At 31.7% G+C, this 21,459-nt stretch overlaps 1 protein-coding gene across 1 annotated transcript; it reads right to left on the bottom strand.

Annotated features, from left to right (window-relative positions):
* Positions 1-3,616: 3,616 nt before the first annotated feature.
* LOC146527240 (putative cytochrome P450 305a1) lies at positions 3,617-18,391 on the bottom strand. The gene is made up of 8 exons (XM_085206297.1): positions 18,279-18,391; positions 14,669-14,923; positions 13,954-14,172; positions 9,476-9,657; positions 8,618-8,714; positions 7,439-7,616; positions 6,657-6,916; positions 3,617-3,934 (listed from the first exon to the last, which is right to left on the bottom strand). The coding sequence occupies exons 1-8, from the start codon at positions 18,361-18,363 to the stop codon at positions 3,756-3,758; spliced, it is 1,455 nt and encodes a 484-aa protein (XP_085062423.1). The 5' UTR covers positions 18,364-18,391; the 3' UTR covers positions 3,617-3,755.
* Positions 18,392-21,459: the final 3,068 nt, after the last annotated feature.

Here is a 21,459-nt window from a genome sequence, read left to right as displayed (position 1 = left end):
TATTTTTATCTTTTAAATATTTTTGTTTCTTATAAAAGATTGTTATTTCAGTTAACATTTATAATTTATAATAAAAAAAACTAAATAACTAAAACCGCTTAATTAATTTACCTTCTTTAAAAGTCAATTTTTATAACAAAACAACTACAAACAAGCAAAAGATAGATTCAAAACATTTAAGTTTAGTAGGTATATACGAACGCTATTGGAATTCAGCTCTAATTAAAAATGCACTTAAAACGTCCAATTCATTCATAAAAAGGCTTGGAATACTTCAATATGCCGACTTTCAAGATGTTTATTTTTATAAGCTCTTAGTTTTTACTATTATAAGTTTAAAGAGGTTGTTCTGGAATTAAACAAAAAAATATATTTTAGATCAAAAAATGTATTTAATAAACATGGTGCATGGTACGACGTAGAGTTCCTCCATTCAACACGCAATGCCTCCAGAATTTGGCGGAAAGTGGGAAACGGGAGAGTCTAAACATTAGGTTCCCTCTGTCTACCCGGGTATGTGTGGGATACAGGGTGAAAAAAGCAAGGCCATATCATATTTTTAAATAGATACCTGTTTAGAAAGTCATAGCAGCACTAGTTATCATATCATATATCATACATATTTTTTTTGCTTCACATTGCACCCTGGATATAGCAGGGTAGGAAGAGGGAATACAGTGTTAAGGCACTCCGACCTCCACTTTCCGCCCAATTTTGAGACATTGTGTGTTGCGTAGCGAATCTCAAAGTTTCGCTTTGTCTTGTTAGTTCGGGAGTAAATAAAATAGTGTTAGAAATAAGAAGTGAAATATATTTAAGGAAACGTTACTAAAACACCAGTTAACAGATCAGTGGATGGTGGTTACAACTTAATATTAGCCACGGTCTTTAAATGAGGTGGAACATGGAGCAGTGCCTGGGACTTGCGACCATAGATGTAGGCTTAAGAGTCCCTTCCCCCCCAAAGTCCCCTTTCCAATATATCAACACTCGCCTTGCCTGCTTCAACCCAGTGTAATTATAAATAGGTATGGACCACATTTATCAACTGATTTTGATAACTGTCACTTTCAAATAATCGAGTCCGCCAATAATATTTTATTCATATTCGATTGAGAATCGAAACCACAGTCGTCGCGTTTACAGTTTGGCACTATGCTTATATACAAAAGTGATTGAATTATGTATTGAGATGAAGAGTTGGCACGAAATATAACTTATATATTTATTTGAATGCAATATAACTTAATCAAAAACTAATCCATTAATTATTTAAGAGGTAATTTGTCTCACCAATAATTCCTTTCAATTCAAAAGTTTAAATGCTGCATTTAAAATACAATATATTTGCCACAAAAGATTTTTTTGGGTTAAAACAAACGGTCCCAAAAACTATTTATTATCACCTTTAAATAAAAACGAAAACAACAGGTATAATTGGCTTATTATTACATTTTTCATAGTTTGCTTTTATTTTGAAATATTTTTTTTGTATGTTAGTCCAAAGATGATGTTTAACGTCATATTTTGACAACATCTTCTGACTTTAATTTATACCATAAAGAAGACTTGTAAGATTTTTGTTTGTTTATTTTAAAACTGTCAAATAAAAAAATGATAGAAATATGATCAGAAAAAGGTTGTTTACGCGTTGGTTATCTATTGACGTGAAAGAGAATACAGCTATAGTACGGGAAATTGGACCAGAAATCTGACATCTCGAAAGGTTGCAATGTGTCTCTAGCTAGAAATAAAATTACAAGAATTTTCTCGATGGGATGAATCGTTTATTTTGAATATACAGAAATTAACATGAAAATTTCAAATTCCTATTGCTTATTATTATATTATTGTTTTTAATGAAATTAATAAGTATAGTGGGACGTTTAGGTGTTTTGGCAAGACGTTATTCAGTGTCTGTACTATATTTTACTCATTTATTTCTTTAAAATATTTTTTTTTTTCAAAGCGAACCTAGTGTTAAGTCACTCCGTTCCACACTTTCTGTCGAATACTGGAGGCATTGCGTGTTGAGTGGCAGAACTCAACGCCGTGCTTTGCTTCGACACAAATTTTCAATTTCATGTTAACTTCCACGTAATATATTTTATAAAATATTATTCAGTAACATATTCTTTTTAATATAACGTTGCAATTTCAATAACGTCATTTTGTATTGTTTTTGATCATGCAATACGTATGTGAAGCTTATCCAGAGTCGGGGTCAGCTCAAGGTCTGCTGAAGTTCAAGCTCAATATCCAGGATTATAATTTATATAGAATAGATGACCTTGTGATAAACATTTTGAAATATATAGTAAATATTGAAATAAGATTTATAGCTCTAACGTTGAACAGTTGATACGCTCCCAAATGAATATTATGAGACGGATTCGAATTCTACTTTGGGAATGTTTATTTGTACAAAAAGGACAGTTACCCCATCTAGTTAAACATAAAAGGAGAATGTGTATAGAGAAGATAAATATTTTGCTTAAAGCAAACAATCTTTTCATTTCCAGAAACTCTTTCAATTAACAAATAATTATTAATTTTAAGGAACATTTATAAAAAAATTTATAATATATTACGTCGGACTAAAGTGTTTCAAAATATACTTTTTTTCAGCTTCTCGCTTGTAGCAAGTAGCAAGGTGGGAGCCCAGTGTTAAGGCACTTCACTCCCCACTTTTCGCCAAATTCTGGAGACATTACGCAAGGCATTGCGTAACAACACGCGTGTTGAGTGGCAAAACTAAACGCCGGAAATTTTATTTAACATTTAATATTATATTAACCCAAGTAGGAATCGAACCCACATTGCATGTACAGTTACACACTTGTGCCCTTACTCCAAGATTGGCTTCAAATGTAGTTTCATATATCATTTTATAACAGTATTAGGTTTTCACATTTGTAGAACTGTTTATTGCATTTCTGTAAGAGGTGCAACTTACTTTGCATTTCCACGACGTTGGCTAGATTAAATTTCCTCGAAGGAACTGAAACTTGTAAAATAAAATAAGAGAAGCTCATAGATAGAATACTTATATATAATACATGTTTTTAAATATTGATGAAAATGGATGTAGGCAAGCTCTTAAGTGAGAAACATTCCCACGTAAATTATGGTATAATTTTACTATTATTATTATTTCTATAAATTTTCTTCAAATCCAACGCAGCACAATGAGTAGAGTCTGACTTCAAATATTATATATAATATTGTATTCTATTTCTTGGAAATTATTAAATAATATTTTAATTTCTTTGGCCATTCGCGAAAAAGCACGACGTTGAGACTCTGTTTTTCCTTAAATATACTTAAATAAACATTCGTAAATTTCAAGCGAGCATAGCCGCACGGGGACCGCTAGTAATGAAATATTTTCCTTTGTATGAACAATACGAAAATACTTTTGCCCTCACCTAAAATATATATATTAGGTAAATCAAATACGATGCGATATAATTTACTTTAAGTTGAGTACATTTATTAAATTTACCTAAAAAAGTTATAATATTTTACTTTATACTTCTTATGAATTATGCTTTAACAGAGATCTTTCTTTAAATAGAGGTATTTCCGAGGCATGTATTCAATTACAAAAAAGTAATTATCAAAAAAAGATGTATTATATAAGGTAGGTTAGTAAATAGGTATATCATACAAATTATCATATTATTATAAGAAAATAAACTTATAGTATAATTTTTATATAAATATTGTATAAATTGTACAAATTTATTTTTCAGCTATGATCTTGCTATAAAATCGGCAGTGAAGGGTTTCGCGCTGGATATAAGGCCAATACTGGGAACGTCCGACGGCAGAATGCCGTTGCTGCATTCTATCCTATACTTTTGCAAAATTCCAACGAAGGTGATGAATATAAAGGATTTTGCTAAAGAATCTCCAGGACACCGTCTTCTACCTGTAAAAAAAACCATTGTGGAATCTCACGTGCTAAGCAATGTCATTGTAGAGTTTTAAACAATCAAAAGTTCAATTAACCAATTATTATTTAAGTAAGTTTATGGATTTAATAAATTTACTAAGAAATATGACTATTTCGAATATCTTACACACTACTATGAAACATTAATTTGTATTTTAAATGAAAACTTGTAGAAATGATTTCGCTTCATCCTTATTAATTAACGAAGGTCATTAAGAGTCAATTAATAAGATACCATAAGCTAATTACTGGTACTTTACACGAGTAAATATATGGATTCGCACCTTTGTAAATATTATTGGATGAAATTAATTATACGTTAGTAATTACGAAGTGAATTAAAGCTTAATACGCATTTACGGCCTTGGCACAATGAGTTCGTGTAATGTTTTGAAAATGATTGAATAATAATAATATTTTTTTAGGTTTTTTTATTTCTCATGATTTTTCTGCAATATATTTGTTAAATAAACCATTTTACGAGGAAAAAACCAGAACATAATGAAGAAGAAGAAGTAGAAGAAGAAGCAAACTAAAAGTGAATTTAACGCATAGGAGTTGTACGCAAAGGCGACCTTATCTGAATTAGTGATCTCTTACAGGTAACCTTCAGAATACCTTCTCTGCCCTTATAGTAGAAGCGTTCTTTTTAGCTAGTCCTTTATAATTATAATATACTGTGCATTTAGTAGCGACAAGAGAACCAGTTAGACATTTGAATAATTCAACTACTAACAAATTAATCGAATTTCAGCTTCCTACGCAACGAGAGCGAGTGGTGTACATTTCCTTTGAGCTCAAAATGCCACTAACGTTATAATAAAGTTTATTTTTTTTTATTGTCATGCATTGCTCATGTCACATAGGACTGGAGTTTTTTGGGCGCCATATCATTACAATAATATAATATACAATACAATAATCTATATATATAAAAGGACTTGTCCTCACTGACTGAGGTAAGACGCACGCACAGCCGTAACCGCTGATGGTAGAAACGTCAAATTTGGACAAAAGTTTACTTTTGTAATCTGGACATCCACTAAGAAGGGATTTTGAAAAATTTTAACCCTAAAGGGGTGAAATAGGGGTTCAAAGTTTGTATGGAAAAAAATTTAAATCGGCACCGATTTTTATAAAATTTAAAATTTAGATTTTTAAAAGTATTTAATTGAACACGTGTTTCATTGTTTTCTAGAATTCTTCCCCTAAGGGTGCAAATAAGGGGTTGAAAGTTTGTATAGGTTTTTTTTAAATCGTCACCAATTTTTATAAAATTTGAAATTCAGACTCTTAAACGTATATAATTAAACACATGTTTCATGGTTTTCTAGAATTCATCCCCTAAGGGTGCAAATAAGGGGTTGAAAGTTTGTATGGGAAAATTCTTAAATCGCCACCGATTTTTATAAAATTTGATATTTAGACTCTTAAAAATATTTAATTGAACATATGTTTCATGGTTTTCTAGAATTCACCCCCTAAGGGTGCAAATAAGGGGTTGAAAGTTTGTATGGAAAAATAAAGTTAGAAATTTAGACTCTTAAAAACATTTCATTGAACACATGTTTTATGGTTTATTAGAATTCACCCCCAAAATATTCAAGCGAAGCTGCGCGCGCCCGCTAGTATAATAATATTTGAATTTTATGTTATACAGTATTTATATTGAGGCCGGTCGTGCCGTAGGGACACATGCGTGCAAATGTAAATGAAAATGTCTTAATGGGAACGGAGTATTTTAACACTAGGCTAGGTTCCTTCTGTCTACCCTGCTATGAGTGGGATACAACGTAAAACTGAAAATATATATATTAAATCTATCAAGAAAGACAATATTAAATTCATAACTATAAAAAGCTTATACAGCATCAAAAAAAAAATAGGACAATATAACGGAATCTACAAAAAAAGTAAACTGGTATTCAACAAGCTATTTTGGAAGGAAAGCAGAGATATTATGTTAAGCGTATTCCTCAATATACTAAAAACATTTTAGCAATAACAACATAATATATATATATATATTATTAATTATTGTGATCTCATTCTACATAAATGAATGTCAAATGGTTTATTACTTACGCAATGGTTCCTTTAACCAATTGATATAAGACCGTTATATGAAATGACTATTGAAATAATTGTACTTAATTTCAGACATACAAAATATTGTGTAACAAATATTTGTGTATTTTTTTTCAGCTTCACGCTGTATCCCGCAGGTAGCGGGTTAGGCAGAGGGAGCTTAGTGTTAAGACACTCCGCCTAATTCTGGGGGCACTGCGTGTTGAGTAGTGAGTGGAGTAAGTGGTGAAATATTAATCATTATAATTTTCTAATTATTTTATTTGTCTTAATAAGGTTTAAATTGAATAGTAAATAATAGTAGTTAATATGGAAATGGTAAAAGGGTAACTTTTTATATTCTCACAAAGAAATTTCGCTTAGCAAAAAATACGCGCTTTAATAATAATTGTTAGCGTTATAACATTTGCTGTTAATAGACACAATGCACTATTAGAGTACAAATATCGCTTAAGCAGATTCAAAAAAAAAAATTAATTGTAATTAACATAATAAATCACTGTAAAACGGAATTTCCTTATTTAAAGCGAAGTCTATATACAAAATATCAATTTGTTTTAATAAAACACTTTCAAACTAGTTAAATAAATTAAACGGAAGGAACACTTACCAATACCAAATGGATACAAGTGTTCGGTATTTTTAATGTTTCCCGTTTCATCTATAAATCTCTCTGGCATGAATTCATCAGGTCTATCCCATATCTTGTTATCCTGATGAATATCTCCAATAGATATTAATACTGTTGAATCTTTGGGTATCAAATATCCGTCGATTATAACATCATCTAACGCCCTCCTTGGACCCGCTAACGGAGTTATAGTAAAATACCTTTGTACCTCATGAAGGAAAGCCATTGTGTATGTGAGTCTGATGAGAAATATATGTAAATTATCATATATATTATTTGTTGTCTTTTAATTATCACTTATATCTAAAGTGTTTGGTTATCTAAATTTATTTTCTGCTTCAGGCTATCCCGCAAGTAGCAGAGTAGACAGAGGGAACCTAGTGTTAAGAGATTCCGCTGCCCACTTTCCGCCGAATTTTGGTGCCATTGCGTGCTGAGGGGCGGAACTCAACGCCGCGTTTTACCTCGTCACTAAAGCGAAGAAATGAAAATATTAAATATCTTATTTCCTTGAGTGGTAATCGACCCCACGACCTGTCGCTGTCACACGCTTATGCCACTGTGCCACATTTTCCTCTGGCTGGCTACATAGAAACCTACATTACAGTATTAAAAAGATTTTGCTAACATTTCGATGATAATTATCGAGGTAATAACATATTTTGCACGAATTTTATGCGGTTGAAAATAAAAATAAAACAAAAACTAACAAAATGGCAAAACTATATTTTTTTTTATTTATTAATAAAAATAAAACTTACCTGTTGCTATCGACCCACGATGGTGTTGATTCCCCTATAGTATTAATTATTTCGTCGTAGATTTTTTCCTGGATTATTTTGTTTCGTAAAACCATTAAAATAGCAAATTCCAATACATTACTGGTCGTTTGTGATCCAGCAATTAAAATATCGAGGCATATAACTCTTAATTGTTCCTCTAAAAAAATTCCTCTTATTAATATTAATAGTATTTATAGAATAACGCCACCATAATTAAAGATTTAGCGGATTTTAGGTACAGGTTAGGTTTTGTTATTTTTACAAAAAGTAACAAAAAATAGAATCTTTTTGGCTTTGCGACGTACGCGCATATTAAATTTCTATTTACTTTTCGTTTAATATGCAGTTATCATATTCTTAGAAGGTCGTCACAAGGACACAGGCGTGCATCTGTAAACGCAACGGTTGTGAGATCGATTAATTACAATAAACATGTCTCGTTCTTAAAAAAAATGTAATGGAATTCTATCAAGAATCCAAGTCAATGTATAAAACGATATAACAAAATTAGAAACGTCAACCTATTGCCGACGAGCTCATATATGTTTTCAGTTTTTTTTTGTATTTCTTTTAGCTTCATGCTGCCTGTATCCCACACATAACGGAGTCAGAAGAGGGATCCTTCCCCAGGTATCCTACTATTAACTCACTCGTTTCCATTAGGACATACCATTATCCGCTTTCCACTGGAACTTTCCACGAAACTCAACGGCGCGCTAACTCGTTACCAGAACGAAGAAATGAAAACATTAAATATTTAATTACCTCGAGTAAGAACCAAACTCACAACTTGTCGCGTGTAACATAAGAAATTAATAAGCCAAGTTTCTGAGCATATAAAGTTACTCATATAGGAATGTAATATACACCTATTAATTACTTTATCATCGTTTTATATTGATTTTCTGTGGACTATTTCATAATAATATATCATTATAATATTCCTCGTTGTAGCATGAAACTTCAAATGTATCACTTAAATTATTATACTTTACATTCCGCACTGGTGTCGAGGCAAAGCGCGACGTTGAGTCCCACTACTCAACTCACAATGTCTCCAGAATTCGGTGGAAATTAGCAAGGGAGTGTCAGACAATAATACACTAGGTTCCCTATTCCGATCCTGCTGATTTGTACAAAAATAAGAAGAAGACATACCTGTGAATGTTTCCTTATTTTCGTTCATCTCTTGCAAAAACATGTATATAAAGTCTTTGCCTTCTATTACGTTGTACTTGTGCTTTATTATTGCCTCCTAAAATAATAACAAACAATTTGTAATTAACGTGACGGTTGTGGATTCGTTTCCTACATGCGGGAATGAGTTAATAACAATCAATATTTTCATTACTTCGCTCTGGTACCAAGGCAAAAACGGCGTTGAATTCTGCCATTCAACACGCAATGCCCCGAAAATTTAACAGAATGTAGAGAACGGAATGATTTAACATTAGGTTACCTCTGCCTACCCTGCTACTTGCGGGATACAGCGTGAAGGTGAAAAAAAATATACTAAACCTGTTCCAGTTACACGTTTATGTAATAAAGTTTTGAAAGTTCATCAGAAAGAGCATGCAAAAGAAACCTCTTTAATTTCTGTGAAACGCTGAAAGTAGGTTTAAATTTTGAAGAATAATGATATATAACCGCTTATAATAATAAATAATAAAAAATATAAGCTGTAAAAAAGCTATAAAGAAATAATTTCTGTGCATTTGTAGTTGAAAAGTCTTTTTGTAGTACTTAAAAAATATGGACAAAGCATTTTTGTTAAAGGAAAAAGAATTAGTTGCATGAATAAAGTGTATAGAGTAAAGTGTCTTAATTTCTAATTTCTACAAAAGGATTGTAAAAAAAACTGCTAAGAATTTCAGTTTAAATTAAAAAAGAATTTATTTTGAGACAATAATTCAAACTGAAATTTATGAAAAAAATATAAAAGAATAACAAAAATATGGTTTGGCTAACACTAAAGAGACAGTTTCTTATTGCTTGTGAAATATATGACAAACTTACGTCAATAATATCAGATATTTGTTGATTCATCTTCTTTATTAACGTGTATCCACTTGTATCTGGCAAAAGAAATCGAATCCACGGCCATTGATTAAGCCATCCTCCGGCCATTGAAAACGCTTTTGTTCTAGTACTTAATAAATCCAATAAAAAATTCAAGCGATCTTCTTTTATTCTTTCACCTGGCGAAATAATTGTGAACAAGAATAATTGGAAGACTAGTTGCTACTTGCAAGTTTATTTGAGCACATGCACTTTATGAGCTTTTCTATAATATTTCCACTTATCGCCCGTTTTCATTGAATATTGGGGTCAGAATAATTATTAATAGGTATGTATTTACATGGAGGCCAGTGGTGGCGCAGAGGCACATGAGCATGAGCATGAGCAGAGGATGACTGTAAACGCCACTGGTTGTGGTTTCGATCTACAGTGGAGGAAATAAAATATTTATTTGAATTTATATTTCCATTTCTTGGCTCTGGTGCCGAAGCAAAGCTCGCGCTGAAGCCCGTTACTAAACACACAATGCCTCCAGAATTCGGCGGAAAGTAGGAAACGGAGTGTCTTAACACTAGGTTCCATGTGCCTAGCCTGCTGTGTGCGGGATACAGCGTGAAGCTAATTATGTATATACACATATACGATATAGATTATTGGGTACAATTATATCCATCACGCTGAATAACATTTCTAACACGAGATTTCCATATTTGTCAGTGTGTGTAGATCTATTAGGCTTGTATTTATACACCGCTCTCAAGTCTGAGATCGATCTCGAGATGCCGTTTTTGTATAAATTACATATCTATAAATGAACAGCGTCTCAAGATTAATCTCAGCCTAAAGAGCGATTTAAAATACGGACCTTAGATCCATATCACATGTTTCTTCCCCTAAACTACCGTCAGTCATCCATCCGTCATCCAGCAGTTCCGGAGATAAGAGATGACTCTCATTTGTCTCACAAAAGTTGCAATTTTTTATATCCTATTCGTAAATATTTATTACGTACAATAATAAATAAAATATAAGCCAAATATTAATTTCCAAGCAGTGGTTTTAATATTTGAACTTCACATTGCGTTAGAAAACTTGGGTCTGGCAAAATTTTAGTCCATCCATAAAGATAGATAAATGTTTTCAAACGTTATTTACGAACTCAAAATGTATGATACAGCATTCTGATATAGAGAACTTTTATTTGTATTCATGTATGAGCTTAAAACGTTTTATTAAAACGGAGCTCTTTGCTACTGAAATAGACTGAGGCAGCAATAAAAAAATAAAGGGACCCCTTTGTAAAAGCACTTGCTTTCTAAGTAATATATTTCTCATTTTCTGTCCATTTCAAAAATTAGGTCGTTGTTTTTATTTACAAATAACACTTGCTCCTAAGCTATTTCCAATTACATACATATGCATACAGTATAAATTTCGGGGTAGTCAGAGAGGAGTCTCTATATACCTCTTTCGCCTGGTCCACTGTCATCAACCTCTCTCAAAGAGAGAGAGGGTAAGGACACCATGTAAAAAGCACGAAGACCCCCTGAAGAGCATGTATGATGAGGATGATGACAGTCGATGACGCAAAACGGGTATACAAAGACTACAGCGTTTAGCTCTAGCAGCTCCCCACCTAACTTCTAGGGAAGGGTGAAGCAAAAAAATATTTATTGTGTAACCGACTTCAAATATGCTTGAAATATATTATATACTTTCATTTGAAAGGAGCATGGTAGATATCCTAAAAAATTTAAAAGAATTTGGTGTCTCAACACTAGGTCCTCAGGTTTCTTCTGCTTACCCTGCTATGTGCGGGACTCAGAGTGAAGTTAAAAAAAATAGATGTATACAATATTTTATGAATGAAAAATAAATAACGGAATATCTTAACAGCAAATTCTCTCTACTTTCTCCACTTTACGAAGAATCGTGAAGGTAAAAGCAAAAAAAAGACGAAAGAAAGGCGATGTGCCCTAAAGTTAGAAAAAAGATACTGTTAGAAATAGAGCGCTGAGGGAGTCGTAAAAACCTGCGTCATGTAAGTGCTGCAAGTGTACATTAAAATTGTACAAGTGTAACCTACGAGTATGTTCGAGACAGTAATAAAAGAGTCAATGGCAAGTATTTTTTCTTCCGAGTTTTAATTTCGATGCGAGAAGTCGCAATTGTAACGATACTACTATATTTACTCTGCGGCAGAACTCAACGCCGCGCTTTATCTCGACACCAGAGCGAGGAAATGGAAATATAAACGTAAATAAATATTTCACTTCCTCGAGTCCTCGAACCCACAACCATGATTTTACATTCACACCCTTGCGCCGCTGCACCACGACGGTTTAAAAATACGTTTACATTTTTAAATACATTGTAATCTTAGGAATTTATACAGTTAATAAGTGACATACATAGAAGTTTAAAAATAACGGTTTAGAAAAAAAATCTAAGTGTAGTTTATAGTGTAGGTTATAAAGGCTCGACGGATGGCTTTCTCCCATTCGTTCAGGAAGAAACATGATTTTAGAAAGGAATTGATTTACTTATATAACTTAGCCAAAAGAGACTTTGAGAATTTTCTATTAGATAGATGATCGCGCCTTAGTGCATCTAAGATGTCTGTAGTCTGTATCTATGCAATGCAATGTATTATCAACTAACGTTTTTTGCATTATATTCTAAGGATATTCTTAATAAATATCCTTAATTAAAACAATGAGTAACCATTACTGAACTTATAATTTACTTCTCAAGTAGTTCAAATAAACTTGTAAGAAAATATAATATTTTTTATATATTACAATAAAATTAAGCTTTAGTAAATGGCGGAATTTAAATGAAAAACAAACAGACCAAAAGCAAGTACTCTTATTAATGCATTAAATAATCATCGCATGAACGCTAAAACGGATTAATATTTAAAACGTTACCCTGAATTCGTGACGGGATGGAGTTCATATTCTTCCCACATGTAATTTATGTTCATTAGAACTGCATAAATTACTGTAACGAAAGTATAGGTTAATTGGGGCCATATTTACGTAATAAAATGCTTGCGTTTATTTGAGCATAAAATGTTTTCTCAAAATCTCCCTACAGAAATGCTAACAACATAAATAAGTTATAACAAACGTATATGAATTTCGACGTAGCTTAATAAAACTTATGGTTTAGTGGACTTTGACGGTTTCCAACAAGCCCTGGTTCAAATCTCGCTACGTCCAAAAAAAATTTATACGTTTTCTAAAAAGTATAAAAGTAAATAAATTAAAAAACCGGACAAGCGCGAGTTGGACTTGTTCCCCGAGGCTTCTATACAAAAATTAGAGGTCTCGAGCTTTTTCTAAAATTCAAGCTTAGCTTAGCCAGCCAGCCCTTTCTTGTGATATCTCACTTAACCTAGTGGCTTTAATACTAAATTTTGCCCCTTTTTTAACCACAAATATAAAGTTTATAGATTTTTTCCTGAACTATTACTACCTGTAGATGCTAGCTGCCAAGTTTCATAATGCTAGGTCAACCGTAAATAACCTATTAGTTTAGATTCTCTATATAGTGTCGAAATACGCCACATCTTTTTTTAAGTAAATGTAAAAATACGATTTTTTCAGGAAGTCAATGGACCGTAGATATATAGATTGAATTTGCATTCGATATCTCCGAGCATTCCTGAGATAAAGGCTTTTGACAGACAGACAGAGAGACGGACTGATGGACGGAGAGACAACAAAATCTTATAAGGGTTCCTTTTTTCCTTAAAAAATACGGAACCCTAAAACAATTAGGTATATATAATACAAAAAATATTGGACAGACGAAACAATGATAGCGTAATATACAGAAGTTGAAGTCAAACAATGTTAAATCCTTTATTGTGTACAGCACCACGCTCAGACAGCTTTGACACCCTCTAAGCACGTGTTTTGACCACCGCATCTATTCAACATACGTTTGTAACAAACTTATTTGTTAATAAACTTGGTGTATGGAATCCAGAGACAAGCTAATTAGTAAATAATGGGCGTTACCTCCAGTATATTATACTCTTTGTGCATCGAATACGTTGCAGTCGAGTACGGACAGCTGACCGTTTCGAACTTTGTTCTCTCATTTAAATAGAGTTAGTTATGTTTATTCCAACTATGTGAACTTCAATATAAATTATAAATGTAAAATATAATGTTAATACTATCAGCTTGTATCCCGCATATAGCAAGGCAGGTAAAAGAAACCTAGCGTTAAGATATTCCTTTTCGAGGCATTGTGTATTGAGTTGCGTAACTCAACGACGGACTTGGCACCAAAAAGAGAAATGATAATATAAATTTCAGTAAATATTTCATATCCTTGAGTAGGAATCGAACCCACAACCTGTCGCGCCTACAGTCACACACTTGTGCCACTGCGTGGAACTGGCCTCTTTAAAATATAATATTTACATTAAATTTTAATTATAGTTATATTTGTATATATACCTGCTGTAAACTGCCATAGAATGTTCATAACAGACATAGCAACGATCGTCTTAGTGTTAATCGGCTTAAAATTATTTGCACTTATATATTTTAGAATATTTTGGAGCTCCTTCTGAATTTCTGTCTCCATAGCTGTTTTTCCAAAACCCACGTTTTTTAAATGTTTTACTGTAAACTGTCTGTGTTCCCTCCATAAAGCACCATCCGCAAAAGTAATCCCTTAGAAAATATAGTGTATAAGATAGATATAGATAAGATAAATATATCACAAATTTACAGCATCTACAGATTTAAAATGTTCGATTATTATCCTTCTTAAGATAAAGTGTATTAGTATCTAACAATAACTAAAACTAAAAGACTATTACTAATAGTTTGATAGATAGATATTAGGTAAAAAAATATAATTTGGTAACAATAATAATATCAAGTAATAGCGAAAAGCCTCTACCAACATCTTAAGATGCTATCGCTTAACTGTTGGATCAAAAACCGAGTGCAGAAGGCAGTTTTACTTGAGACGGTGCATATTGTGAGGAGGTTCCTCTCTCTGGAGCCCTAGCCACCGATGTCCCTTGGACCCTTGTCCCGCCCTCGAAAGAGTGTATTTTATATATTTAAATGGATTTTTTATAACAACTTATATAATAAAATATATTTAACTTATAAAATAAAAGTATATATCAAGTAATTATATATATGGTAAAAAATTTACCCATCCTTTTCCCAAGACATCGTAATCTTAAAAAGAAGCTGTTCGGGCGTCCTTCAAACTCTTTCTCCATAAAAACTCTTCTAATATTGTTCTCGCCGTATACTACAACAATTGGTTCAACACCAAGTTTTATACCGAGAACTTTTGTCGAATATTCCTCCGCCAATTTTGAAAGACCTTTCCATTGAGATCCATATTGTTTAGCCATTTTCTGAACTATTGTGCTGCATCCAAATATGGGATACCATGTTGGACCTGTAAAATATTAGTATAAATATTTTTTTTTTATATTTCTTAAAATGTTAAGGTTTTTTTTATTATGCGTAAATCATTATTCAATCAACGTTTTATTAATTTTATAACGATTATTTTTATTGTTTTAGCACGCCTCAAGGGGAATAATAAGATAGATAGATATTCCTGAGTTTTATGCAGGAACTTGCTAGTACAACGTATATCATGAAAATAATTAATTTTAGTTATTTTTCATGATATTTTCACATAATTAATTATATTTTATTTGATAATTTCGAACTGAAAGTATTTATTTTGACGAGCAGTGAACTGATGGTTGTTCTGCGCCATGGTTTAATCTAACCTAAGTATAACCGTACTACAAGATTTTGGACCTTACGAATAACTGTTGCATGCCTAAAAATAAATCCAAGTATTTCACATGATAAAATTTTTATTTTGTGTATATTTGTCAAAAATAAGCTCAATTATTGTAATTGACAATATTTTTTATATAATATATATACTCTCATTCAAATTCAATTGTATCACCTATACGTAAGTCTCATTTAAATAGATATCTAATTTTAATTATTTAAAACTAATCATTATCATAAACAAACATAAATTTTTATTTCAATCAATTCTTATAATTGTATGTAGGCTGTGTATAATTTATAAGTTTTCAATATAAATTGATATTAAAATATCCTGTGATATTAAATTTGTGGATGCAAGGGCACTTAGTAAACCACATTGGAACATGTAGAATTAATTAATCAATTCAAATTAAACATAATAGTGAGACTAGAGAATAGAGCGGTGTAATTTTTGCTACTTTTTTATTTTTGATCTTTTGTTATAGTAATTGAGGAGGCACACGCGACAGAAAAATCGAAAGGTCACTCACTCATCACGAAATCTCAGAAACTACATGTGCTAGGAATCTGAAATTTTGCATAGGAGTTATTTATAGGACGTAGGTGCTCGCTAAGACGGGAATTTGCAATATTCGACTCTTAAGGGGATGAAATAGGGGTTGAAAGTTTGTATGGAAAAATTTTAAAATCGCCACCGATTTTTATAAGATTTGAAATTTAAACTCTTAAAATTATTTCATTGAACACGTGTTTCATGGTTTATTAGGATTCACCCCTAAAAGTGCAAATAAGCGGGCGAAGCTGCGCGCGTCCGCTAGTATTTAATATTTTCATTAACGTCACTCTGTTAACTAGGCAAAGCGCGAAATTAAGCTCCGTCACACTATATACAATGCCTCGAGAATTGAACGGAAAGTAGAGAACGGAAGTGTCTTAATGGGAACAGCCTACCGTGATCTGCCCGAGATACAGTGTGAATCTTAAAAGAAATCTATTATTTTATAATGTAAAATTATTAAATCGGGATTAAAATTCGATTGGCACAACGTAAATACGTGTGTTTATTAAAAAGTTTATGAGTACACGTTATTAGGTCACGGCCAGGGAGGTCGGAGCTAGTCTTTGTCAAGGACAGGTGCTTCATAAGTCGCATTAAAACTAAAGTTTCTATTTAATACAAATTTTTAAATAGTGGACCTTGTTTTGTTTTTATGCTTTTACTTCGTATTAAATTATGAATAATAACACGCCTTAGAATTGTTGTGAATTTGGCTGTTTTTCTTGAATGTTTTTTTTAATTTGTGGTTAATTATTTGTCATTGATATACCCTACGTATTAACCGAAATATCAATACATTTATAATTATTAAATATTATAATTTTATTTTTATTGGGGAGCGGAGTGTCTTAACTCTAGGTTCCCCTGCTGTTTGCGGACTACAGCGTGAGGCGAAAAAAAATTACAGCAAGATAAATGATGATGATAGTTCTGCCGTAAACCTTATATTATGACATATCCGTTTATATATTAGGACCGTCCGTGTATTTGAATATTTATTTGGATCTGTACATTAATTGAAGGAAGGAATTGAAGGAAGGAAGTTAATGTCGTAAGAACTGCCGCTGCCCGCGGTCATACCACTAGCAGTAGCCTATCACTCACTAAAATAATAAATAAGAACAGAATAACGAAATTTTAAAGAATAATTATAAATATGAAAATTTGTGAGAGAAAAGTTATTTTATTAACCTCAAGGCACTGAAAATTTTCACTGAAATTCAATCCTTATAAAATTGTAAGTAGTTGTATATATTAATACCTTTTTGAGTATAATATTAAGGAATACGGGCAGCAGTGGAGTTGATGATTTTAATTTCTATACATAAAATGTTTTTCTTAAAACAAAAAATATCAACTTTAAAAAGATAAGATAAGATAAGAGAAATAATTTAAAAAATATATAAAAACCAATTTTAAAACTATATCTATTCGCACAAATTAAAAAAAAACTAAAATGTAGAAAATAATATTTTAACTACTTCCAAGTAAAGGAAATTAAAAAATAATATATGTAGCCAACCACTTGGCTATATTTTTTAATTAATTTTAATAAAAAGTTTCCTGAACGGCTCATCAAAAATTATGTGGGCTGATGTAGTAGAAGCTTCGACACTATGTCACATACAAGCTTAGTGTCATTAACTTTGAACGGAATCACTTCTATTATTATCATAGCTTTTTTTTTGGAGAATTTATTAACATTTTTTCTATTAAATAAACTTATTACATTTTTTTTTATTTTACACTTACACATTTTTTATGTCATAGACACAGAATATATTTTGTAAATTTATAATTTTTAAGTCTAACATTGACTCATGTTTCACTTGTAAAATAAGTAGGTACCAAATCAAATAAGGAAAAGTCTTCTAATAAATTTATTATATTGCATTGTATTGTGCAACGTCTGTCGGCGATTATTACCTCATTATAATGTAACACTATTGATTGTTAGTATGATATTGGTATTTTTTTTGTGAACTAAATTATTTTGGGTTTTTTTTTGTTAACATTATCGTCGAAGTCGTAGTTTATAAATTCGTTCATGCCCAATTTAGACGTAGAGCTTTACTGTAAATAGTCAAAACTAAAAATTACATTTTAAAATATGTAACAATAAAAACCACTTATTAATTTTTAAATGAACGATACTCCTCAAAGCATAGTAGAGAGCTAGGTAAATACCTACTATACTCAAACTAATTTCCTTCCTCTTGGATACTTTGTAATACTATATCATATATCATGGATATGAAAGATTTAAAAATAAAACAAACGAATAAGCAACGAATAGTACTTTCTTTGCCATTACTTGGCACTCTACTAAACTAAACGGCCTCGATAGTACAAAAATAAAAATACATCTAGTCAATCAACCGTTACATCAGAGCTGTCGTATATTAAATTATATGTATAAACATATTAAATATAATACCTGGCGGGAAGCTCTTTGGTTTCGTAATAGATTTTACGATCAATCCAGTTATGATAAGCACTACTAGTGTGATTAAAGCGTACATGATAATACACGCGCTCTCTTCCCGGTCTAAAACGCGACTGTTGATAATTAACACCCAACAATCTTTTTATGATTCCTCGTATTACGTACAAGAGCCATACCGGTGTCAAATCAAATTTTATTTGAACCGGTTGATATTTTGTTGCATATCAGTTTACTGATAGTCGTAGTAAGAAAGGAAAGATAGTAAGCTGTCACAATAATTAACTAATATAATATGGACGATGTGAAAGTGCTGCTTTTAGGAAGTAATCGACTTTACTGTGTACGAGTATACTAAACAGGATGATTGGGATTCGAATTCCATTCGGATTCGAATTCAATTCCATTATTTTGTTTTGATCAGATAAATAGTTACCCCCTGTTCCGGTCCGGTCGGCTTCGAATCATTGAAAAACTAATTTAAATTCATTAAATTAAAGAAATTTGTAGCAAAAGTTATTTTTTGAAAACCCCTCTATAGGATTCTTTTGATATCATTTTAGTCCAAAATACTCAGAAAAAAAAAGTTATAACACCCAAATAAGTGTGCTCAAAAATGTTTGACAAGCTTTTTTATTTTCGAAGAAAGTATATTTATTTAATTAGGGTTTTACCAAATTTGCAAAATTTCATGCAAGTAAACTAATTAGCTTACGAGTTATGATAGATTAAAAAGTAGCTTGCAGTAAAAGTGCAAAATATAGTTTCCAAAATTTTAACTTGGCTGGACACGCTGGCGAGTCTCGTCTTGATTATATAGGTAGGTAAGGTTAATAAATATAAAATACAAGAACTAAAACTTGCATTTCCTTTTATTTATTTAACATCTGTATTCATTTGGAAATCTGGAACAAAACGTATTCAAGGAAGAGGGACTTTGAAACCATTTTAAAGTGTATGTGATATCATTATTAAAAACAATTTCTTATTTATATTTTACTAACGTCGCTGCCAAGACTGAATTTACATAATGAGTACAATTAATATATTTCAACGTACGCTAAGTACTTAGACCGCATATGAACATACTCCCATCTACAGCAGACATAAGGTAAAAAAATAGCTTTTTACTCACTTGTCCACCTTTTGGTTTTCTGTCGAAATATTTTCTCGCAGTAAAAGGTAATTTACAGTCGCCAAAAAATAATAAACATTTTTTTATGCTAATCAAAAGATTAAGAAATTACAATTCAAGACGCATTTTTCTTTCTATCTTTTGATAATCATGATATTTCATACAAAGTTTGAATTCCTACTTTATGCCAATCAAACTTTATTGAAATTGTCTCACTCAGAGGCCGTCGTAGCGCAGCGGCACAAGGGTGTGTCTGTAACACGTTGGTTGTGGGTTCAATCCCCACTCGAGGAAGGGAATTATTTATTTACGTTTATATTTCTATTTCTTCGCTCGTTAACTTCTGTCACTTGACACGCAAGGCCTCCAGAATTCGGCAGAAAGTGGGGAACGGATTGTCTTAACACTAGGTTCTCTCTGCCTACCCTGCTGTATGTATACAGCGGGAAACTGGTTTCTTTTTGTCATTTCTGCTCTACAAAGAACCAACGAGCAAAATTTCGAGAGTGGCCAGTGGCCTAGCTAACGCGTTTACCGTTGAATATCCAAATACGTCAGACATCTGATAATCGACATCTATAGAAGAATCAAAATTAACGTTTAAGTAATATTTTGTTAAAAACTCTTCATTTTTATCGTTTTAATTAGTGTTAGCCTGGTGTTAATGTTTTATTCAAATTATTAACATGAAATAAAAAGTTTTTATTATCAAAACTTTTCTTTATTTATGAGAATTTATTTTCTACATATTATGCTCATTAAATTAAATAATTGTCAAAGCACTTTAAATAATATTTTAAAAAAAAAGATACATTTAAAAATATAAAAAAACCACTCTTTCGAGGGCGGGATAAGGGTCCAAGCCATCGGTGGCTAGGGCTCCAGAGAGAGGAACCTCCGCACAATACGTGCCGTCTCAAGTAATACTGCCTTCTGTATCCGGTTCTTGATCCAACAGCTAAGCGATAGCCTCTTAAGGTGTTGGTCGAGGCTTTTCGCTATTAAACCGCTATATTTAATATTATTACGTGCATCCCACGTCATAGCACAAGACAGAACTCCTGACTGGCTGTTCCTTCTAACTATTCAAGTCACGACAGTAAATATAGAATTTTTAATTATACGATAATGAGACCAGGTTCGATATCAAGGCCTTTGTTTATGTCTTGGAAACTACGTGATTGGAAACTTAATTTATAAATATCAAAAAATAAATATGTAGGTATTTGTTATATTTAGTTGCAACTAATATATGTATGTTACACTATTAGACCACCACCACCATGACCACACTAAATCAATACACTATTATTCCATAAATGCACTTAAACAATATTAACTAAATAAACAATCATATTATCATTCACGCGTACAAAAAATTCATATTTTAAACATGTTATATTATGAAATTCGCTTCACATGAATATACGACTCATATGGTTTTATTTTTGCCTCATAAATCTTTCAAGGCTAAATATGTTAATTTATTAAAATCTGTTTTTATAAAATTTTGCAATTCAGAAGTCTTATTATATACTTAGTAATTATAATATACTCTGTGTCTGTAATAACCTTGTCTTTTATGCATATTACTTGTACGAACAGGTCATCAAGTGATGCCTATTTTTTTTTTCTTTTCAGTATATCTGTTCGCCTAGCAAATTGGTATAATTTTTTTCTCATATATATCTATATTTTTGTTTTAGAGGTCACCTGGATTGATTGGGAAACATGTTGATTGGATGAAAGAAAAAGATAAGAAGATAGAAAAAGAAGATGAAGCAAAGACTTACGTATCTGTTTTGATGATATAGGATTAGTTTAGCAATTTGGATATGTTGGGCACCACTATACCATTAACTGTTCAGTGTTCACAGGGACTTAAATGATAATGACCCTTAAACATTCAGTCAACCGCAAATAGAAAAATAAGAGCATTAGTAGCTAGCATCTCTTTCGTTGAAATTTCTTCGATAAAGAAAGGATAAAGCGGTTTAAGTGTAATAATGAGACATCTCTCTGTAAAACAACGTTTGGACA

Source organism: Heliconius melpomene, chromosome 21 (assembly GCF_056956725.1).
Source record: "Heliconius melpomene rosina isolate 202511_hmr_F chromosome 21, ASM5695672v1, whole genome shotgun sequence".
Taxonomy (NCBI): domain Eukaryota; kingdom Metazoa; phylum Arthropoda; class Insecta; order Lepidoptera; family Nymphalidae; genus Heliconius; species Heliconius melpomene.
The sequence above is the reverse complement of the archived record's forward strand: the minus strand, read 5'-3'. Positions and strand labels throughout refer to the sequence as shown.